The following is a 24,979-nucleotide window of genomic DNA, read 5'->3' as shown; positions in this document are numbered from 1 at the left end:
CTGCCAGTAGATGTCACCCAAGGGAATTGAATGAACCTTCGGGTAGTGAACCACTTTATGACACAATGGTTCAAAAATGATTCTATGCTTCAAAAAGCCTCATTTTGACATCACTACCTGTACTTTTGACCTGTACTTTTTTTTTACCTACAAATTTGTACATGTAGGCTTTATAATACAAACTGACAACATTAAAAATATAATTTCGAAAATTAACTTAATTACCTTAAACTTAATGACTGATATTACAACTTCATACAGGTTAGCTCTGTATATATACCTCTGTGAAAAACCGAGGACATAAAGCCAACCAATCACTGTTCGTGATCACGGAAGGTCTACAGGTTGAGAAACCCCCACTTTAGTCTGCAGAGGCCCCTGTCTCAGCAAATGCCACATCCAACATACCAACGAAGAAGAATGTTGGACGTGATTGGTTGATCGGGCAGCATGGCGTTTGAATGAGAGCAGGAAGAGCTGTTGCAGCAAAAGGAAGAAGTTTATTTCAATTTAGCAACTTCAGTGAGCTCCGTGCCCCACTAAACCTCGCAGTCCGTGTCTTACTTGTTGTCAGGGTATGTCTTAGAAGCCACAGAAGGTCTGTCCGGTGCGGTAAGTTTCTGTTCGTGCTTGTTTTCAGTCATGCTAACAGTGTTTACCTCAGAGTTAGCTTTGTTAAAGGCTAGCCTACCACACGGACACATCCATCGGGCACAAATTTGCTATTTATAACAAAGTCGTCGGTTCTTAGTTGTTTGACTCGCTTTGAATTTATATAATCATTGTCCCTGGTTGAAAACCAACCCTGTCCGTTTCCGGTTTGTGAACGTTGTGTCCTTTGGAGCCCAGAGTCGGTCCGGGTCCCGGATGATCATATTTACTGTGGACTGTTCCGGAGAAGGGTATCTTTTATTGAAACAGTGTTAATATAGCACGACTTCGTGTCTTGTTGGCCAAAGCCATTTCTTTCATAACGTTACAAAGTTAGCGTTAGCCAGCTATGACCTTTGACCCATGTTTCACAGATGAGTGAAACGTTTAACTAGCTCTGTGTTACTGACCTGTCTGATTATTTTAATCACAGATGGAAACAAGTATTATCATAGCTTAACAGAACATTGTTATGTAACGTCTGGGATGCTGTAATTATTAGAGCTCCAGTTGTTTACTAAAGTATTCACACCTCTTAAACTGTGTGAATGTTATTACAGTTTAACCCACAAACGTCATTGTCTTTTGGATGGACCAACACAAGGTATTATGAAGGGAAAGAAGGCATAGGTTTCTAATTTTTTTACAAATAATAAAATCTAAAAATTATGGCATGCGTAAGTATTCAGCCCCCCACTGAGTCTGCACTATATTGAACAATGCTACAGTTTATAAGTATTTCGGGGTATGTCTTAAGCAGCTTTGCACAATCTAAAGGGTAAAATTATTCCTCATTCTTTGACAAAAATAGCTCCAGCTCTGCCAGATTCAACAGAAAGCGTCAGAACCACAACTTTGGGTCTGGCCACAGATTATTTGGCTTTGGGTCTTCTTGGTCGTTCTAACATGTCTGTGTGTTGATTTCTAACCATTTCGATTGCATATTTTTGGTGTATGTTTAAGGTTGTTGTCCTGCTGGAAGGTAAACCTCCTCCCAGTCTTAAATAGTTTGCGACCTCTAACAGGTTTTTTTCCAGCTTTGCAGCTCCAACCAACTTTCCTGTTCCTGCTGAAGAAAAGCAATCCCACAGCATGACACTATCGCCATCCTGTTTCTTAGTGAAGATGGTGTGCAATATTGGTTTTCCTTAACACATACCGCTTTGTGTGTAGGCTAAAAGGTTTTTCTTTTCATCTAATCTGACCAGAGCACCACATTCCACAATGTTACCAGGTCCCCTATATGGCTTGTAGCAAACTACAAATAGGAATTGTAATGGCTCTCTTTTATAAATGTCTTTCTTCTTGACCTTTCTTCCACAAATACCAGATTTGTGGAGTGCACGACTAATAGTTGTCCTGTCTTCGGCTCCTCCAGAGTTTATCCCTGACCTTTTCCCCTGTGTTCTTCAGTCTTCATAAGGCCGATTGTTCACCAGTGTTCATAAACATAACTCTGAGACCTTCACAGATCAGCTGTATTTCTACTAAGATTAGTTTACACATTGGGTGACTTCTGGAGGCAGTTGTTTGCGCTGGCTTTTATTTTGGGGCATCGATGATGTGAGGGGATGAATACAAATGCATGGTAAATGTTTCAGATTATTTCTTTAAAAACTGAAAAACGTGTATTATTTTCCTTCCACTTTACAATTATGCATTACTTGGTGTTGGTCTTTGCTACAAAGTTCCAGTAATTACACTGGAATGTGTGCTCTAATGGGACAGAGTGTGAAATGGTTTAACTGGTATGAATACTTTGGCAAGGCACTATACCTGTCTGCTAAATCTTTAAACAACGGGTAAATCCATATTCTGGAATTGTAGTTGTAAAATATCTTTAAATGTTTACTCCAGGAGAAATCGTGACGCACTCTTGTTGCTTCCTGCTGACAGGCAGCTACAGTCTGATGAGGGGGGAACCACAGCTGGCAGGATGCAGCAGAAAAGGAACATCCAGATCATCGAGTGGGAGGACCTCGATAAAAGGAAATTCTACTCTCTTGGCGTATTTATGACGATGACCATTCGGGCCACTGTCTACCCAGCTACACTGATCCGCACCCGGCTGCAGGTGCAGAAAGGAAAATCACTTTACAGCGGGACCTTTGATGCCTTCTTCAAGATCCTTCGGGCGGAAGGCGTACGAGGCCTGTACCGCGGCTTCATGGTGAACACCTTTACTCTCATCTCAGGCCAAGCGTACATAACCACCTACGAGTTGGTGAGGAAGTATGTTTCCCAGTATTCTGAGGACAATACCGTCAAGTCGCTGGTGGCTGGGGGCTCGGCTTCTCTGGTTGCTCAAAGCATCACTGTGCCCATAGACGTTGTGTCCCAGCAGCTAATGATGCAGGGCCAGGGGCAGCACCTCACGCGCTTCCGACTCGGTTCCAATTCTGAGACCGGCAAATCAGCAAAGGTTTTTGGGCAAACCAGGAACATTGTGGCTCAGATTTTTGCTGCAGATGGCTTCCGGGGCTTCTACAGGGGATATGTGGCTTCCTTACTCACTTACATCCCAAACAGTGCCGTTTGGTGGCCTTTCTATCACTTTTATGCTGGTAAGCATTTTTTTTTTTTATCGTCGTTTTCACGAAACTCTAAACACCAGATATGTTTAATAATTTGTTTTTAAAAGATTAATTTTCAAATAGAGATTCACAGGATCTGCTTCATAAATCTGAGATGTTTAGCTTTTCACAGTCACCATTTTCAGTGCTTTAGAAGAACAGTATCATTGATGTCTTCTTGTCGTTAATCTAGTTTGGTTATAAACTGTCTATATGCAATGTTCAACAGAGCAACTCTCTAAACTGGCTCCCAGTGACTGCCCACACCTCATCCTTCAGGCCATGGCTGGACCTTTAGCTGCTGCGACTGCCTCAACTGTCACCAACCCAATGGATGTGGTCAGAGCCAGAGTACAGGTACCTGTGACTGATTGTGTCTGATTTTCGTCATGTTTTGTCAAGTCGGGTTTTTCTTATAGAATTTGTCAGGTTTTATGTATCATACAGTTAATTCATCGGTATTTTGTAATGTACAGATCTCAACATGTCTTTTCTTGCCTTTTTTAAGAAAGCACAAGTTAAGTCCCGCCTATAAAATGTAAAATGTCACCCTAGCAGAGAACGTTTAGTTTCCTGTCATAAAACATTTAAGAAGCTCTTCTGGGAAATTGCTGTAGTCTTTGTGTAACATGTTAGAAAGAAACCTCTCAGACTCTTCATCATTAACGGTTTTCTCTTCATGAATAAAATTCAAGTCGTCATGTCATCATCTACATTTCCTCTCTTAAGTTGATTTAACTTGCATGTCTTCGTGCTCTCAGTGGAAAACTCAAGGAAGGAGGTCTTTCTGCAAAGATGGTATGACATGATGGTGCTTCCACTGTAAAATCATTTTGTTCGCAGTGCACTAAGAATGGCAGATGACTGAGGATCTCTTTAAATTTGATGTTTGACCATGATAGAAATACAGTATCTGCAGTAAATTTATACTGGGCAGTTTTTAAAACCCCCGAAAAAGACAAATAATTCTACTGATCTGCATCAGGAACCCTGATGGTGAAAGAAGGTGAAGGAAGACTTAATTTTAACAGAAATGATGACTCCAGGGGCTGAACCATATCAGAAAACCATGTGATGAAAATGTTTTTAGTCAACATTGTGATGACAATATCAGTTGTGATGGATCCCTATTTTTCTCAATCCTTTTCTTCTCATCTGTGCTTCCAAAACACATTGTGACCTTTAGCATGTTGGGAACTGTAAGCTCTCAGGTTTAGGCATCTACTCCATCCAACAGGCTGAATATAACATCGTCACTCTAAACACTAGGTGTGTGTTATTGCCCAGTGTTTAACGTTAGCTTGTGTGTGGATAATAGAGCTGTAGCTGGAATGTTGGAGTAAAAAGTCTGACAGATAAGATGGTGCCATAACCCATAGACTCTTAAAAACGCTTAAAAACAGGCAAGAAAACGTTTGGGAAGGCTAGAACAGATGTGATCTGATCTCACTTTGTCTTTATCGTTACAAGGCGAGCCGCTGTGTTTCGGACAAGTTGTCAGTGGCTTATTAATGACTAATGAAGTCCTGAATACAGATAATGACAGTAAGCTAAATGTACTTTAATGCATTCATTCTTGCCTCAAATTGAGTGAAATATAGGCTGCTTGTTGAAAACTCATATTTTGGGGATAAGAATGTTCTTTTAAATAAAAATGCTTTTTAAACTTTAAAGCATCAGAGTCTAATGAGGCAGTCGCATTGTCATATTAGATGAGATTAACCAGACACCCTTTTACAGTCACTTTGACATAAAGGCATCATTTACCTTACCATATATGGCCATTACAGATTTAAATGATGGTGGAATGTGATTAAAAATAATTTATCTAATTATTTATCTTGCAAATAATTGCATTTTTGAGTGGAAAGGTGCATCTTGTTTAACAACAGATATTTTGTGGCTTTAAGTGTTATAAGTATCTGTAAAGACTACTTAGAAACATTGTCCTGCTTCACTTCCACTTGTTCCTCATACGTCCGCACCAAAAACCGTGCATTGGACGGTTGGGGAGTTTAACATGTATAACACTGATGTTCTGAAATATCTTTTGTTTCCTAAATTTGCAATAGTTTAATTTTTACATATGTATATATGATGAGGCTTCCAACCCAATTTATTATTATTTCAGTTGTCACTCCCAAAAATCTGGTTGGATAAATTGTTTCAATCTGAGCATCTTTCATCATAAGACTGATCCTGTTCTACTTGCCTCTTAAATATTATGAACTTTGTTTAGACGTCATTTATTAATATTAAACCATTTCTTTCACACTATTCCCTTTTTGATTGTACTCAGAGCGGATTATGTACTACATAGAAAGTTCAGAACCCAGCGCAAAACCTTGTGGTACACCACAGATGACCTTTAGCGATCAGTCGATATTCTGAACACGGTAGTCTATCATCAAAGTAAGTTTGTATTAAACCATGTGTCTCAGCATGAAGATCCCACAGTAAATTCCCCATTATTTGCTTCATCTGGTTTATCTTCAACGGACTGCATTACTGCCAGTAAAGAAAATACAAGTTTGGGCCTTCATGTTGTGTTCAGTGATAAATCCTTTCAGTGTTTGTGAGTGAGATCACCTCTCAGTAATATCTGTAGTTATTGGTTCAACAAATAATACATTACATGAATTACAGCAAAAGCTGCAGCAGTGTGTGGTTGAGTTAATAACAGAGCATTTCCTGATTTGTGTGTGTTTAGGTCGAAGGGAGGACCTCGGTCATTGAAACGTTCAGGCAGCTGATCAAAGAGGAGGGCTGCTGGGGACTGACCAAAGGACTGTCGGCACGCATCATTTCATCCACACCCACTGCCATCGTCATAGTGGTTGGTTATGAAACACTGAAAAAACTGAGCCTGCGGCCTGAGCTGGTAGATTCGAGACACTGGTAAAGAAAGTAAATAAATACTTGGACCATGTGCCATTTTTAACCCTTATGTTGACGTACTCGGTTTGTTTCAAGTACAGAACAGTGTGGGAACATCGTGTCTTCAGGTTTTTGTTTTTCCTAAACATCAACGTTGTGAGTTTGTTACACGCAAAGACAAAAGGTTTAGTTTGTGTGTTGCAGCTTTACAGGGTTCTTGCTGTTTCAAACAAAAAGCATTGAAGGAATGTCGATTAATGTGGCGGCAGCAGAAAAAACGTCGTCATTTCTTTTCATTTGTGATAAAACATATTTTGTGTTTTGGTGGAAAAAGGTGGTATTGCTTATCTTTGTGTGACTATTAACCTGTGTTTTTGCTGTAGAGCTGCTTTTTATCAGGGTACAGTTCAGAAAGCTACCCTCCTGTCTGCAGAAACTAGTTTTTTTCTTTAATTTTGCCAAACTGGCTTTTCAAACGCCTTTATATTCCTAAATCTTTCCCTCAGTTAAAATCAAGACAATCGACTTTGTTCTTTTTTTAAGTGAAATATTAGCCAGAGGATGGAAAGTCTAACATTTTATCTTGATCGCATAAACAAGTACACTACTTTGTGAGTATTTATCAGAAGTGTTTTCCTGGTGTTACAGTGATCATTCTGGGATTATAATTGAAGTCTTTCCATTAAGCTCGTTAAAACTCTCAAAGCAACACCATTATCCTTTTGTGAAATCTTTGAGTACAATAATGTTTTGTCCTTTTCAGCACAAAACATGAAGATAAATTTGCTGTAGTTGTGTTTATTGACATATACCTTAGGAGCTCATTTTACCTCATTTATTTTCTTTTTCGAAGATAACCACAACACTTTCAATGTTGGTGTCATGTTGTTTTGGTCTTATTTTGTAAAAGTATCGTGGTTCTCTGCAGTTTTTCATGAAGCCATAACTGTACATGTTTTATTTCTTTATCCAGACTTGTGGAGATGTGATCCTGTGAAATATAAAGATGATAAAACTAGAGCCTGCAAATTATCTTGGCTGATTTTAATTTGCTTTCCAAAACTCCATGTATCACTGAAAGTGGATTTGAGGTTTGTGATTGACCAATCAACTTGTTAACACCTGCCAGTTCCAAAATATATGTGATTTCAACAATAGTTTTTTGCTCTGTCTTCAGTTTTAATATGTGCTGAACTCTCTACAAAATGTTTTCTGTCAGAAGCAGCTCCTGGTAAACTTTTATTAAGATCTGTAAATTCTTGGATCTCATTTTCTAAACTCGGCTCTAATATATCCATGTCTATCTGACAAGTTGGCAATTATTTTGAGCCATTTCCCATGATCTGTAGTGGGAAAATCTAGGGGCTAATATATTAGAAAATGCTTATATATTTCCTAACTTGCAATTTAATTTGAGCACACAAACAGGATGGATGGATGTTCGTTTGTTCACCGGTGAGGTAGGAGTGGCCGCCCTGGTTTGTGCCCCAGCCGACATAGTCAGTGATGACCACCTTGTACTCTAGATCGTTCCCCTCAGAGACAGCCCACAATCACCGTGTTGTCTGAGAACCTCTGAAGGGGACAACTGGCAGTGTTGTCTGGTCTACCTGTGAGTCCATGCAGTGAGCGAACTGTCCATTTCCGTGTCCTGCAGCAGGTAAAGCTGGGTGCTGTTGAAAGCACTGTAGAAATCAAAAAACACTTAATTATTATTGGTAATTATTCACCAAAACCAAGCTAAATGTCACTGTTTTATGGAATGGTGAGGAACACCAACCTTATTTTGACAGATAATCACACACAAAATAAACAAACGTTGTCTCTTTTGTGTGAAAATGTATTAAACCAATAGTCCCTCTTACAATCAAACTATTCTGGTCCAACAACGTTCACCTAATTAAGTCTGCACTATTCTACGAAAGGGGTAAATAAACAATATTAAAGATGCGTACTGAGTATAGATAAGGATCAAACTAGCAGTTTACGGACATAAATGGGGAAAAAAACTATTTGGATCGACTTGCTCCATTGGGTGCGCAATTCTGGAAACAGTGTTAGGAATAACCTTTATTAATATCAGTCATAGCTGTTTTTCCCATTTATACCATAGTAATATACAATACAAGTTCTAATGTATCCCTTTTGTTACAATAGGATAAGAATGCTCATAAATATTCAGTACAAGGAGAAATGGCCCAAGGGTTGTCATGAATGACCTGAGGCACTGGGGTTGATGGTGGAGCAGGCTGTTACTGGGTTGATTAGAAAGCTTACAGCACACTTAGATTAAGGATGGACACCAGCTACAACACAACCTAACAGATAGACACCACAATGGTGACACAGTCTACTGATAATCACTGAGGGAGGGAACATCCATTGCATTGGAGAACCAGATATAAAAACTATATGTGACCTTCTATCGAGGCTCTTCGTCATCCTCTAACAAACGGAGACGGTCCGAGACGGGAGACGTGAAATTGGATCTAAATTCTCTTTGGGATGGGAACAGAACCAAATAGAACCTGTCATTCTGCCATAGGGTTCTGGTTGAATAATTTGATGGTAAAAGATTTGGCCGCCCAAACTTCTTTTAGAGGGGAGGCTGAAGCCTCTATCTTCCAGGAAAAACCTCGTTGTTGCATTTCTTTTGAAAGGTCTAGGAAAGTTTGGAAGTTTCTGAGTTTTCATGTGTTCATGTGTGTGTTAAGTGTTTGTCTAAATTTCTGTTTCAATGTTTGTCTCAAATGTTTGTCAAAAAGAAATAATGATAATCATTGGATGGAAAAAATGACTGGTTATTGTGATCACATGTTGAACAGGAATGAATTACTAAATAATGGTATGATTAAGGTTGTACAGAATATGCAAATTACTTTTATCTAGTGTTGGGGGTAGAGGTTACGGGGAAGGGCCCTAAAGGTCTAATTTAGGTTGATATAATCAAATTATCAACGCGTTGAAAAGTAGGTTGTCCAAAACACTAAAAACCGTCATGATAAATGATGCAAATACTTTGTTCTGTGGATGATTTCAAAGAATTTTTATGGAAAATAACGGTTTGAACAAATCTAACTTTGGCTACTAGTTAACGGACAATAAATTAGCAACTAAGTGGGTTACAATATAAATATGACTTTTGGTTAAAGGTGAGAAGATGACTCTATTACATTATCCACATATAAGGTTTTCATGAAAACAGGCATTAGAGCATTTCCTGTTCCTAACAAGCCCTAAAGGAAATTATTGATTTTATGGGTTCTGACAACAGAGTGAAAGGATGTAGAGATGTGCTTGTATGTGTTGACACTTTCACCAGGTCGGCTGAGAGAGCTAATCGCACAATCAAAAAACGATTGGCTAAAGTAATAAAAAAATGAAGTGTGCTGAAGATGCGCTGCCCTTGGTGATGTTTTACATCAGATCATCACCCACTGAGCTCATGGGTTTAACTCCCCATCAGCTGCTGGCAGGAAGAACCATACCCTGACCTTTCACCTCCTCTCTTCAGTCAGGGTGTGAACCCAGTCTGGATTCACAGAGAGAGCAACTGACATGTTCAAAGATTTTAATCCGCTGTGAAGTTTTTGTCTCATAACACACAGGAGGCTCTAACCAAAGAACTAACAGGAGAAACAAATGGAGCTCTGGATGAGGGCAAAACTTAGGTAAGCAGAATATATTGCAGGAAGGGAGAGCCATCCTCCGAAGGAAATCAGAAAGCACCTGAGGAGGCCAAGTGGATCTCTACCAATGATCCACATAGCCCTGTCTTTCAGCGTTTAACACTTTCTCTCTCCTAGACATGGCTACTGACTGAGCTTCTACTGTGACTAACTCTATGTGCTCTCTTTCAGACTCTAGACTTGAAAACTGGCTCAGAGTTTATCTGTTCTTTCTTTCTAGATGAAACAACTAAAGGAGCTACATCCATTAACATTTACTTTTCCTTCCCATAGAAAGTACTCCTGGATCAGTGCTTCTTTGGTCTCTTTGTGTCTCTGCTCTGTTCTCTCAAACCCCCAGTAGGTCGTGCCAGATGGCCGCTCACACTGAGCCTGGTTCTGGTTCTGCTGGAGGTTTCTTCCTGTTAAAAGGGAGTTTTTCCTCTCCACTGTCGCTACATGCATGCTCAGTATGAGGGATTGTTGCAAAGTCAACGCCAGTGACTGTCCACTGTCTCTACATGCTCATCCAGGAGGAGGGAATGCTGCAAATCACTGACTGGATGCAATCTGCTGGGTTTCCTTAGACAGAAAAACTTTTTATCCAATTTGAATAATAACTGAATCTGACTGAACTGTTCAATGGTTAGTTATTATTTGGAATGTATGAACCTGACTTTTGTAAAGTGCCTTGAGACGACGTGTTGTGAATTGGCGCTATATAAATAAAACTGAATTGAATTGAAACTGAATTGAGGAAGAACATATGAATAGGTTCGATTGGATATCTTTTGACTTAACATTTCATTTCCAGCTAACACATCAAAAATGTGCTTGTGGAATTGAATTAATTTATTCCAGTAATCATAAGGTCATAAGGTAAGATTAACTCATCTTTTTGCTTTCAACGAACAAAATACAATTATGTGGAATCTGTTTCATAAATGTTTGAGTGGGCTGGGTTACTTCAACAGAGGGAACGTGATAAAGATTAAACAATAAAAATTATACTTGTTGGGTTAAAGCTTCAAGGAGTATGTCCTGGTAAATTTGAAAGGAGGTCACAAAATAAAAAAATCACAGAGGGGAGAAGAATTTCTAAAGTAAAACTGTGTGAATAATCAACAAACAAATGTTTACTTCTGTGAATGTGGGAAATTGTGGAATAATTTGCATGAAGGGTTAAAGGAGTGTTCAACTATTTAATCAATTCAAATAACTTCATGAATAGAAATTATAACTTCCTATTTGCTTCTGAGTTATTTATTTATAGATGTTTGCAACTTAGATTGTAAATGAACTTGATACAAGGCCTTGAACTTTTACTTGCTGCTGAACAGAACTGATTTATGGGAAATAATTGCTTTAATAATTAATAATAATTGCTATTGACTGGACAGGAAAGATGTGCCCTGGTTTCCCCCTCTGTCCAGGATGCCCTGACACCGATTGGCCCACTTCGTCAGGGGGAACCTTTCAGAAAACGTGTTTTTGAATTTGATATGTCTGCTAGAATACAAACTGCTTCCTGTTAGAAAAGATTCTAATATTTTAAATGACTTCAAGGTAAAACAGGAGAGACAGCTGAAGGCTGTGGAAACAGGATGTTGAAATTATTTCTTGTCAAAATAGAAAAGCTTTGGATATGATCCTAGCAGAAGAAGAAGGTTGTGTGTTTTTGGAGAGGCTTGTTCTTTTATTCCCAACAATTACAGCACCTGATGGATCTCTAACGAAGGCCCTAAATGAATTGCAATCACTGTCCATTGAATTAAAATTGCACTCAGGAATTGAACAAGTCACAAAAATGTTTGAGACGTGGTCTGGAAAATGGGGAAACCTACTGGTGAGTATATTCACTTCATTGACTGTTGTGGTGATCGCAGATTGTGTTTGCTGTTGTGCAACGTGTATTCAAGCTCTCATCCTCAGGTGTATTGATCGTGCGATTGGTTCCAGTGATACCAGAGGTTTGAGATTACCAGAATATCAAATGGATGTGGTTTCAGAGCACAAACTGATGTTGTCCACTGAATATTTGAGCACAAGTGATGATGTGGATCTCAAGGAACCAAACCAAAGTGATGGAGAAATCATGACACTGTGCTATAAGGAAGAGGACCGGACCAAACGACTGCCATAGATAATTGAACAGGGTTTACGACTCAGGGCCTACAATATACTGATACACATTGTTCTGCTCATTTCCGCTGTACTTCTAGCTTTTTATTTTAGTTTTTAATTTTTCAACAGGGCATTATTATCTATTTGCGATGTTTTTAATCATTTACATTTCAGAAAAGAACAACAAGCCTCTCCAAAAACACACAACCTTCTTCTTCTGCTAGGATCATATCCAAAGCTTTTCTATTTTGACAAGAAATAATTTCAACATCCTGTTTCCACAGCCTTCAGCTGTCTCTCCTGTTTTACCTTGAAGTTATTTAAAATATTAGAATCTTTTCTAACAGGAAGCAGTTTGTATTCTAGCAGACATATCAAATTTAAAAACACATTTTCTGAAAGGTTCCCCCTGACGAAGTGGGCCAATCGGTGTCAGGGCATCCTGGATAGAGGGGGAAACCAGGGCACATCTTTCCTGTCCAGTCAATAGCAATTATTAATTATTAAAGCAATTATTTCCCATAAATCAGTTCTGTTCAGCAGCAAGTAAACGTTCAAGGCCTTGTATCAAGTTCATTTACAATCTAAGTTGCAAACATCTATAAATAAATAACTCAGAAGCAAATAGGAAGTTATAATTTCTATTCATGAAGTTATTCAAATTGATTAAATAGTTGAACACTCCTTTAACCCTTCATGCAAATTATTCCACAATTTCCCACTGTGATGGCCACACCTGCAGCCACACAGTCGGTAACCCCACACATAAACACTTTTTCATTTTGAGTTTTTATATACACATTCACTGCAGCATAAATACATGGGTGGGGGAGTACCTTGAACAGCAGCAATAAACTCTGGCTGGCACATAATCCCAGATTGACTGATTGGATGATACCATCTGGAGTTCCACCATGGGGGAAGACCATAGAGTCTTTATTCTAATTTTTGCATATGTTCTTTTTGCTTTTGTGATTTGCTTATTTTGTTTAGTTATTAGTCATTCAAGTTCATTTTTAAGCTAACTGTATTTAGTTATTTTTGTTAATTAAATTTCTATAGATGCTTTCCTTCCCTCTTCCTCAGTGTCAGTCTGGTCTGGTCTGATCAACCAGTATTTACAGGTCCTTCTCAAAATATTAGCATATTGTGATAAAGTTCATTATTTTCCATAATGTCATGATGAAAATTTAACATTCATATATTTTAGATTCATTGCACACTAACTGAAATATTTCAGGTCTTTTATTGTCTTAATACGGATGATTTTGGCATACAGCTCATGAAAACCCAAAATTCCTATCTCACAAAATTAGCATATCATTAAAAGGGTCTCTAAATGAGCTATGAACCTAATCATCTGAATCAACGAGTTAACTCTAAACACCTGCAAAAGATTCCTGAGGCCTTTAAAACTCCCAGCCTGGTTCATCACTCAAAACCCCAATCATGGGTAAGACTGCCGACCTGACTGCTGTCCAGAAGGCCACTATTGACACCCTCAAGCAAGAGGGTAAGACACAGAAAGAAATTTCTGAACAAATAGGCTGTTCCCAGAGTGCTGTATCAAGGCACCTCAGTGGGAAGTCTGTGGGAAGGAAAAAGTGTGGCAGAAAACGCTGCACAACGAGAAGAGGTGACCGGACCCTGAGGAAGATTGTGGAGAAGGGCCGATTCCAGACCTTGGGGGACCTGCGGAAGCAGTGGACTGAGTCTGGAGTAGAAACATCCAGAGCCACCGTGCACAGGCGTGTGCAGGAAATGGGCTACAGGTGCCGCATTCCCCAGGTCAAGCCACTTTTGAACCAGAAACATCAGCAGAAGCGCCTGACCTGGGCTACAGAGAAGCAGCACTGGACTGTTGCTCAGTGGTCCAAAGTACTTTTTTCGGATGAAAGCAAATTCTGCATGTCATTCGGAAATCAAGGTGCCAGAGTCTGGAGGAAGACTGGGGAGAAGGAAATGCCAGAAGTCCAGTGTCAAGTACCCACAGTCAGTGATGGTCTGGGGTGCCGTGTCAGCTGCTGGTGTTGGTCCACTGTGTTTTATCAAGGGCAGGGTCAATGCAGCTAGCTATCAGGAGATTTTGGAGCACTTCATGCTTCCATCTGCTGAAAAGCTTTATGGAGATGAAGATTTCATTTTTCAGCACGACCTGGCACCTGCTCACAGTGCCAAAACAACTGGTAAATGGTTTACTGACCATGGTATCACTGTGCTCAATTGGCCTGCCAACTCTCCTGACCTGAACCCCATAGAGAATCTGTGGGATATTGTGAAGAGAACGTTGAGAGACTCAAGACCCAACACTCTGGATGAGCTAAAGGCCGCTATCGAAGCATCCTGGGCCTCCATAAGACCTCAGCAGTGCCACAGGCTGATTGCCTCCATGCCACGCCGCATTGAAGCAGTCATTTCTGCAAAAGGATTCCTGACCAAGTATTGAGTGCATAACTGTACATGATTATTTGAAGGTTGACGTTTTTTGTATTAAAAACACTTTTCTTTTATTGGTCGGATGAAATATGCTAATTTTGTGAGATAGGAATTTTGGGTTTTCATGAGCTGTATGCCACAATCATCCGTATTAAGACAATAAAAGACCTGAAATATTTCAGTTAGTGTGCAATGAATCTAAAATATATAAATGTTAAATTTTCATCATGACATTATAGAAAATAATGAACTTTATCACAATATGCTAATATTTTGAGAAGGACCTGTAGGTCCCCTTTGTTTGTTGTGTGGAAGGTCAGTTTGTGTGTTTGAGCAGTTAGTTTGAGGTTTTGTTATGTTAAACCCTGATTTTTTTTTGTCTTGAGTTTAGCTTTTTCATTGGACCTCTTTTAAGGGCCTTGTAACTGTTATTTGAATTTTGTTGTTTTGGGGAAATAAAACCCATGTTCTTTGGAAATTATTACTGTGTCGTCATGCTTGACCGGCCCGGTCCCTCACACCCACATTCACAGAAGTAAACATTTGTTTGTTGATTATTCACACAGTTTTACTTTAGAAATTCTTCTCCCCTCTGTGATTTTTTTATTTTGTGACCTCCTTTCAAATTTACCAGGACATACTCCTTGAAGCTTTAACCCAACAAGTATAATTTTTATTGTTTCATCTTTATCACGTTCCCTCTGTTGAAGTAACCCAGCCCACTCAAACATTTATGAAACAGATTCCACATAATTGTATTTTGTTCGTTGAAAGCAAAAAGATGAGTTAATCTTACCTTATGACCTTATGATTACTGGAATAAATTCATTCAATTCCACAAGCACATTTTTGATGTGTTAGCTGGAAATGAAATGTTAAGTCAAAAGATATCCAATCGAACCTATTCATATGTTCTTCCTCAGGTGCTTTCTGATTTCTCTGACGTCTTTTCGGATGATTGCTCTCCTTTCCTGCAATGTGATTTGTGCCAAAATTTGCTTACTTTAGTCCGGCTGTCATCCAACTAGACCTTCACAACGTATGTGGTGGAGCTCACCACTTGAAAGGTCCAATCCACCTTGGGTCTTCCCAAGATTTGTGGAACACCCTTCTGTATATCCACTCCCCAGGCTCAATCTGCTCTGGCGTCTCCCCTGTTGGTTCTTTTGTCAGGGCCTCCTGTGTGTTATGAGACAAAAACTTCACAGCAGATTACAATTGCTGAACATAGTGTGTTAAGTCCTCTCTCTGCGTATCCAGAGAGGGTGCACACCCTGACTGAAGAGAGTAGGTAAAAGGACAGGGCATCATTCTTCCTGTCAGCAGCTCATGGGGAGTCAATCCCATGCGCTCAGTGGGTGATGATCTTATGGAAACATCACCAAGGGCAGCGCATCCAGCCATTTCATTTTTGTATCAGTACAAACTTTAGCCAAATGTTCTTTGATTGTGTGATTAGCTCTCTCAACGAGTCCTTGAGAGGCTGGATGGTGAGCTGTCCCAAAACTGTGTTTGATCCCAAAGTACTCCTCTACTTTTCTCAAGGAGTCTGAGCTGAAGTGTGTTCCATTGTCCAAGCGGATGCAAAAGGGAACACCGTGACGTGGAATCAGATCATTAATTAGCCAATTAATGACTTCTCGGGCTGATTCCGTTTTGGTGGGGGTGGCTTCGACCCACCTAGAGAAAGTGTCAACACATACAAGCACATCTCTACATCCTTTCACTCTGTTGTCAGAACCCATAAAATCAATAATTTCCTTTAGGGCTTGTTAGGAACAGGAAATGCTCTAATGCCTGTTTTCATGAAAACCTTATATGTGGATAATGTAATAGAGTCATCTTCTCACCTTTAACCAAAAGTCATATTTATATTGTAACCCACTTAGTTGCTAATTTATTGTCTGTTAACTAGTAGCCAAAGTTAGATTTGTTCAAACCGTTATTTTCCATAAAAATTCTTTGAAATCATCCACAGAACAAAGTATTTGCATCATTTATCATGACGGTTTTTAGTGTTTTGGACAACCTACTTTTCAACGCGTTGATAATTTGATTATATCAACCTAAATTAGACCTTTAGGGTCCTTCCCCGTAACCTCTACCCCCAATACTAGATAAAAGTAATTTGCATATTCTGTACAACCTTAATCATACCATTATTTAGTAATTCATTCCTGTTCAACATGTGATCACAATAACCAGTCATTTTTTCCCCAATATATCCATTTCCATTTTTCCATCCTATTATTATTATTTCTTGTTGTTTTCTCTGAAGTCTAAAGGTTAGTCAGACAAACATTTGAGACAAACATTGAAACAGAAATTTAGACCAACACTTAAGACACACAACACATGCCGGCTTCAGCCTCCCCTCTTAAGGAAGTTTGGGCGGCCAAATCTTTTACCATCAAATTATTCAACCAGAACCCTATGGCAGAATGACAAGTTCTATTTGGTTCTGTTTCCATCCCAAAGAGAATTTAGATCCAATTTCACCTCAAGAAAATTCAAAAGAAATTTAAGTTTTCACTCTGAAACTAAAACCCAGAGAATTGTTCCAACTTGCGAGCATCTGAACACATATAGGGAACACCAACATTAGAGAAAAACACATGAAAAACAAAACTTGGTGAACTCTGAAACGTTCATTAGTTGTCTGAACACAACTATGAATCAAAACCCAAAACAAATAATGAGCTCACAGAAACTAAAACACACCATTCGATCCATGAACCTTTCACTCATGTGGCCCACATCATTCATCATTCATACCTTGGACCTTCATTCATTCCTGTCACACTCTTCTCAACCACACGTTTTCAACCTTCAAACACAATCTTTGGATTCCTATTGTTCCTGAACCCCAGAGATCTCATGTTCTAAGTAATAATGTGTCAATGGACCCATTTGTCAGGCTGGTCCCAGCCACCTTTTCAGGCCTTTTTCACCTAAGAGAAAAATAAATGTTTAGGGTTATTGCTCACATCATCAGGCAATATAGTGGGACGACTCTTCATCAACCATCCCAGAGAAATCATGAGTATTGTGACGAACAATACCTGAAAATAATTTGATCATACAGCCATCCCAGTACAACAAATTAACACAAACAAGAAATCACAAACTCGAGTAGTGAAATCAGCATTTTTCTTTCTTTCACAACACATCATCATATTTGTACATTGTTATTTCCATTATTATTATATACAAAGAAGACAAAAGTAAACATCGTTGCAGTCTTGCTGTGTACCAGCTTATTAAAGAGTAAAAGAAGATAAAAAGCAAATAGATTAGTTATAAACAGAATCATTTCGTTCAGAAAAAGGAAAGTATAGCCTACCTTAGTAGCACCTGGTGGTCTGACACAAAAACTATGGATACTTGGCCTCTTATCACCCTTCTTGCAGCATCAAGTAGTGAAAGTTGAAATATTAATTTGTACTTCTGCCTACCACAATAAACCTATTTATTCATAAATAATGACGGTGCCATCTAAACATTAAGTTTTAGTTAAGTTTTCAGTCCAACTTTCCATTCATTTTCTTATCCATCCTTCTATTCTTACCTCTGTTGTTTGGTTTTCCGTACCACTGCAATGCTCCTCCTTTTGTACACTGCCCCGAGTACCTTGTTGCTGAAAAGCGCTATATAAACTAACTTGCCTTGACTTGACATAAATTGGTATCTATAATTCGCCTGGCATTTTATTGTTTTTAATTCCATCAATTAAATCAACTGTATCATTTAATGCAACTACCACTATTGGTGAAAACCAAGTTTTAATATAGGACATTAGTTTTAATTTCGTCAGAAGGCAATGATAGATTTATTCTTTTCAAATTATATAAAGTTAACAGTGTTTTTCCTCCTGCTGTAATAAGTAAAAGTTTTTCCAAGTTCAATCACTGCAATTAATTGTTGTAAAGTTTTCATAAAATCATCTTTTGGAGTCGGATAAAATCTAAGTCTAACTGGTCGAACTAAAATCCTAAATTTAATACTGTTTGAAAGCCTGTTGCTTTAAAATTGTCACGTTATCGTTCTGAGAATGTTTTTTCCTTCCAGCTCGTAAAGAGTTTTCCACAACTGGTGTTGTCAATCCTAGAACACACTGATGTTATTTATGGCCATGCCACAGAAACTAATCTTCATCCCCTCAAACTTTGAAATACTCCGTATTTAGAAATACTTCATCCAATTTAATTCACAATATGGCCTGAGAAATACTGATCAGTTATCTTTTTGTGTTTTACACCAAGAATTAGGAAAATTAGATGTTTTTCATTTCCATTTAAAGCTTCATCCGCTTGAATACTTTGCCTCAGTTACTTAGCTGTATCACTGCTATTCATATTTACTTTATTTTAAAACATCTTTTTCTTGCTTTCAGTAAGAACAAAGGTTAATTTATTCTGGACTTAATCCTCACAGAGATATGAGCATGAACTCTGCATCTGTATGTTGTCTTATTTTGCGTCTTGATGTTAAGTCTATGTGCCATGCAGTTGTTATGCTGGTGGTTGTGAGAGTGTGTGTTTGTGGGTCCTTGAGAACGTCGTATTACTGTTGTTTATCTTCTGTTCTGCAAGGACCCTCTCAAAAATGAGATGGTACATCTCAAGGGGTTACCCTTGAAGTAATCATTTGTCAGTGCTGCCAATTATACCTTTTATTTCTTTCCATACATAATATGTGCCATGATAGGCTTAAATAAAGTCAAAATCAGGTCGAAGGACATTGGATCTTCCTTGCGAATGTTTCTGTTTGGCCCTGATAAAGCTGCTCCCTCGTAATCATCTGGTCCCATAACAATGTTTGTGGTATTCGTCAGCAGGATTATAACAGCTTTGAATGTTCTATTCTAATCTAGCTTTATTTAGATCTATCTATATTTTTTAATGCAGTAAGTCCTTATTATATTTAAGAATTGGGTCACTAGTTTTTATTAGTTGCTATTATTCTAAAAATGCGAAGTGCTAATTTCATTAGTTCTAGTGCTTATTTTCCATACCTCGATTGGTCTCTTTTTATGTGTAGTGTAGGCATCAAAAAGGGTCAGAGTATTGTGTTCATTTAATTGTGAATGTAAGTATTCAATCTGAACCACAGATACCATTTTTAAAATCTGGTTCAATTACATTTAATTGTAACTGAGTCCTGTGGAAAAAACTCACTTCTCTTCCATTTAGAAGGCTTAATGAAATTGATGAACACAGAAATAAAGGGCATGTTATGTCTTATAATCTTAGTTTGTCTTACCCAGTTTTATAAACAAACCGTACCGTTTCAGTCAGCTATAAATTACACTTTGGATTTATTTCAAGTAACTAAAGTGTGTTTCAGTTAACTCAAGTTTTCTCCATTTTAGTCCAGTCCACTAATTCTGTTAAGGTTCATTTCATCTTGTGTTAAATTTGAGTCTAATTTGATCATTCTGAACCTGACTGGAAAAAGTCAAACCATCTGTTAAAATCATGTTTTGAGGGGAGAGATTGTCCCTTTCTGGCACTTCCTTTTGTGTTATCATAAAGAACTGACCTAATATTATTATGGTACTGTTGAGGATCAGTACCTGCTCTTGTAGTCTCTAATTATTATTATTGTGATACCTTATATAATAAATAACACTGAGCGTCAGACAGTTTAAAATGTTTTTACCTTTCAAGCAGGCGGTTCATGGTCAGGACTGCTTCTCCAGACCTAAAAACTCAAAATTCCAATTAGTTTCATATCAGAAAACAATTTAAATTAAATGTATCCTGCCACATATACCCCTATTTTTACATAACATGAAACAGACATTCATTTCACAAAAACAGACAGACAAAATGGACAGACAGTGGCCACATAAGTTTGATTACCCTGTAAATACCAAATTTTTGAGTGGAACCACTTTGTCACTTAATGGTTAAAAATAATTTCTTACCCTTTTCTAGTGACTCGACAATTATTTCCGGGACCCAAACAAGCTCCATCAAACTTTTGTTTTAACTTGTTAAAGCGTCTTTGTGGTTGAAACTTGCTACAATATTTCTCCTCCCTATCTCCAATAATTTATCCTACAGAACAAGCACGGAGCTCATTTTCTAGTGATTCTCTCAGTCATTCTCTCACTTCACACACACTTTCACACACTCTGGCCAACCAGGCGGTACAGCACCGTTTCCTGGTCCACATGAGAGCTTATTTTGTTATCTCTCAGACACCAAAGCTTATTAACAGCAGAGTTTATTCAGTAAGCTAGCGTCTGTTAGCTTAGCATGTAGCAGTCAACGTCCGTCAGTGTAATATGTCCCCCGTCACTTCTTTTCGATCACTGTTATAGACTCACACCCCTTCATACTGGCCGTTTGATGTTACACTTTTATATTTATACAGCTGTTTATTCAAAAAGGAGCCAGCCGCTTTTACATTTTTCTCATGGAAAAATTAGAGAGCTATTGAAACTCAAGACCCCCTCTCGGCAGCGATTGTGTTCTTTAAGAGAACCGCAGGACCTTTAAACCTTGCCGAGGATGCGCATCTATCTCTGCGTGTTTTACTCACAAGGAAGTAAACTGCTTTAAGGACTTTTAAGAAGTCCAAGGAGCTATCCAAACCTAATACTTCCTCCCTGGCGGCGCTCTCAAATTCCGTTAAGCGGAACTCTGGATCTGTTCAAACCTTAGCCAAGTATGGTGCCTCATTCAGGGAGGTAGCTTTTATATTGTGTGCGAGGGAAACCGATCTTCCCTTGCATACAATAAAGGAACTCAAAACCTACACCCTTAGATTTTAGCTGTCTTTTAGAAGATTGTACCTTTCTTCCCGGGCTGTCACCGTTAAAATCGCACCGCTTATTAACACGTCTTATCACTTATTAATGCTTACGCAACAATTATTCTGAACCATTTCTCTGCCTCCAGGAATTACAAAAACAGCTCACCCAGAACTAACAACACAGCCAGAGTGTTTTTCCAGGAAAAGCACTGGAGATTTTTAATAGGAATCTCCTTACCTGTTGCGGCCGCTGCTGTGATGTGTTGTCCTTCCGTGGCAACCTTATCCTATCCAAAAGTGGTTTCGCGAGCGGGAACACCAATTTGACCGTACCCTGTTGGCGGTCAGACGCCTCGGAGCCCCTCCGGTCCTTGGAACCCCAGAAGTGATCACACACTCTATCTAAAAACTCTTAAATGAACGACTCTCAACCAGTTTCTAACTTTTAGCTCTTTTAATCTAAATTAAGGCAAAGGAATGATTACAGAGATCAGCGCTGAGGCTCCCGTCTCGGACCGTCTCCGTCTGTTAGAGGACGACAAAGAGCCCCGATAGAAGGTCATATATAGTTTTTATATCTGGTTCTCCAATGTAATGGATGTGCTCTCCCTCAGTGATTATCAGTACACTATGTGTCATCATTGTGGTGTCTATCTGTTAGGTTGTGTAGTAGCGGGTGTCCATCCTTAATCTAAGTGTGCTGTAGGTTTCTAATCAACCCAGTTATACCGGTTGCTCCACTATCAACCCCAGTGCCCCAGCCTCAGGTCATTTATGACAAACCTTGGGCCATTTATCCTTGTACTGTATGTCTATGAGCTTCTTATCCTATTGTAACAAAAGGGAAACATTAGAACTTATATTTTACTCCACTATGGTATAAATGGGAAAAACAGCTATGAGTCATATTAATAAAGGTTATTCCCAACAGTCTTTAGATAGTGTGTGATCGCTTCTGAGGACCAAGAACCGGAGGAGCTCCTAGGCGTCTGACCGCCAACAGGGTGCGGTAGCTCGGACAACAGGAACCATACAGGAGGTTTTCCACAGAGCAGGTTCCTTCTCCAGACTGAGGCTCAGGTTAAACATGTACTGCCAAGTGGGTCTGCACAGTCTCTGAGCAGTCTGGCGCTGGTTCTGTCTGGGCAGCCAGCTTACCAGCCTTTCTCATTTTTAGCTCTCTCTTCAGATGTTAAGATGTGATGAGGAGGGTGAGGCCGCCCGAGAAGGGAGGGGGGTGGGGAAAGGCACAGCTGAAGGTGTCAGGACACACTTTTAAACAGTCTGTTTAATAATGACTTTTACTGATTATTTGACGGTTGATGTCAGTCATATGATTAACGCTTGTCTATAGTGACTAAATGAAAAACTGAAACATTTGTTTGACCTGGGTCACGGCTTGTCAGTAAGGTGTGATGGTGGTTCCGGAAGGTGGAGCAATGGCCAATGTAATCACAATGTGACCAGCTGAGAACTACAAGGAAACTTTACAGCTTTAAATAATTACTATCTTATGATTTTTACTTTTTTTCTTTACTTCACTGACTGGTTCACGAAGTCATATTGAGGTTGTTTTATCTATCTATCTAAGTAAGATACTGGCTGCTCTAACAACTCAAACCTCTTCCTTAACAGTTTCTTTAAACTCTGAACTAGATGCCTCAAAGAATCTAAAAATGTGTAAAGGAGTCTTTGTTTCATATGAGATATACTGCATCATTTAGAGGGAAGTCAAAAATGTTCCTTACTGTCCTCAGGGAGTTTTCAGCGCAGATAAGGTCTGAAGGGGAAAAATCTGACTGTGTCACTGCATTGTTGTTAATGTGTTTTCCTGATGTGAACATAACCATGGGGCAACCATACATCTTATCAAAAGTGACTCCCTGACACCAAAGGTCGTATCTCATTATGCTGGTTAAAAATGAACATTAAAGCATCTGTTTAAAAGGCAGTTTAACTGAATTAATTGAGCAATTCAAATGAGAGATGTTATACAATGATGTTCCATCGTTTTTAAGACTCTTCACATTCCATATCGGTAAGGATATACAGCATGATTTTCTTCCAGGCGAGAGCTGATGTGTTTTCAAAGTGGTCCATTAATTTTTTATACATATATACTAAAATCGCTCGGTGTGTTAGTCTTTAAATATGTTTGTTTTTAATAAATTCTAACAAAAATCCAGAACAGAACTTTCCCTCAAAAGTTTCATATACTGGCCTGCAGAGGGCCTCCGATTTCCCTCCCCGTTTTTAATCCAAACGTCCTCTTTTGGATGTGAAACCACCCAGAGACCGGCAGGCAAATCCACAGATGAATGAAACAAACAGGGAGGCCCTCTTTGAGGCTGTCTGACAGTTCCTGGTGGGATGACAGAGTGCTCCTCTTCTCTGCTCGGTGCCTTAATTATCAAGCCGTGTCTGGGAGGCAGTTTGTCAAAAAGATTGATGACGAAGTGTCAGAAAGGGAACAAATCTGACTTGGCCGGGGGTTAGTGGAAGGGCCCCTCATTCTCATGGGATTTAAAGGTGACTGTGGAAGAGATCGGCCCAAAAATGATTGAAAGTAAGGAAAGCAATGTGAAGGGTGTTTAGAGATTTAAAAGCTCCAGAGGCCTAATAGATTTTAGAAGGAAGGATTTTCATTGATGTTGGTGTCTAACCTTTATACGTCATAGCAAGAATGCACATAAAAGCTGGGTGCTATTATGTGCATTTTTTATGCACACAAATATTACTTGCAGTAAATTCTCAATCTTAAGCGAGTACAAATCTAGATTAGGAAGACCAGAATTTAAGGAATGAGGCCTTATCGGGCTGAAGGGGACTTCTGGTCTGAAAAACTTTATAACGGATCATAGAAACACTATTTTATGAACTTTTAAATAGTTGTATTTGCACTGGGGGGTTATTTATATAGAAACTGAAGGACATTTACACAGGAAATGGAGGCTGGAGGCCGTGCAACACTGAACATTTTCCTGAGTGAAATGCTTACTTTTCTCTGTTTTGTTTCCAAAAATGTTTTTATTGCATTTAGATGTTTTATACAGTGCACATTAAGTAAAACCAAGGGGCCAACCGTAACACAGAGTCAATATGTAGATCATCATTTATAACATCCAGGCCGTATACAGAGCAGAGGCTGACATTTTTTCGGGAATCCTACGGGTCACGGGATTCCCATGGGAATCCCGCGGAATGGGAGATAGCATTAGTAAATATCACATAATTGGGACGGTACAAGATAAAAAAATAAACGGGAGCAGGAGCTAACCAATAGGAGGGAAAATAAACTAGGATCAATTGTCTTTGGAAATGTAAAACAGACTTTGTTATAAACTTTAAGAAAAAAAAAACTTGGCTCGACGTTGCCATCGTGTAGTTTTTTTCCAAGAAGCCTATACTATAATGTGAGTCAAACGAACTGCACGACCCACAAGCCAACAGTGCTTCTGCTCGATGTTTTCCACCTGCGTTCAGAACGCAGCAATGGAGGGAGCAAACGCAGGTGGAGAACTGGACGTATTAAAATTGGATTTGCAACGTAAAGTCAGAAGTAAAGACTTATTTATTAAACTCTTAGAGCTGACAGGAAAGTCGCAAATATTACTGAAGTTCAGGAGAGTTGAATGTAGCGTGTTAACACAGTATGCTGCTTGTAAAACGTGTTTAGTCGGAATCAAGTACACCAGTGATTAAGGCAAATTCTGGATTAAATCAGTCCTGCATCTCTTCATTCGTCAAACAAAAAGTACCATCATGTGTCAAGTCTCATCTGACCAACAAAACTGCTGCATGTGCGCTAAAGATTTAAGAGCCTTTGCCACAGTAGAGGGGAAAGGCTTCATCAAGGAAAGATATTTAATAAGTATGTTGTGAAATAGA

The 24,979-nt window shown here is 39.0% G+C and overlaps 1 protein-coding gene across 2 annotated transcripts; it reads left to right on the top strand.

Annotated features, from left to right (window-relative positions):
• Positions 1-381: 381 nt before the first annotated feature.
• Positions 382-7,258, top strand: LOC124866642 (solute carrier family 25 member 44-like). Of its 2 annotated transcripts, none has more exons than XM_047362521.1 (4): positions 382-612; positions 2,509-3,215; positions 3,454-3,581; positions 5,935-7,258. In XM_047362521.1, exons 2-4 carry the CDS (start codon positions 2,588-2,590, stop codon positions 6,124-6,126), a joined length of 948 nt encoding a protein of 315 aa, XP_047218477.1. In that variant the 5' UTR covers positions 382-612; positions 2,509-2,587; the 3' UTR covers positions 6,127-7,258. The 2 variants fall into 2 exon arrangements, with proteins under 2 accessions (XP_047218477.1, XP_047218476.1); XM_047362520.1 differs by having other exon boundaries at positions 384-612; positions 2,548-3,215.
• The last annotated feature ends 17,721 nt before the right edge of the window (positions 7,259-24,979 follow it).

Source organism: Girardinichthys multiradiatus, chromosome 4, assembly GCF_021462225.1.
Source record: "Girardinichthys multiradiatus isolate DD_20200921_A chromosome 4, DD_fGirMul_XY1, whole genome shotgun sequence".
Lineage (NCBI taxonomy): Eukaryota > Metazoa > Chordata > Actinopteri > Cyprinodontiformes > Goodeidae > Girardinichthys > Girardinichthys multiradiatus.
The sequence above is the reverse complement of the archived record's forward strand: the minus strand, read 5'-3'. Positions and strand labels throughout refer to the sequence as shown.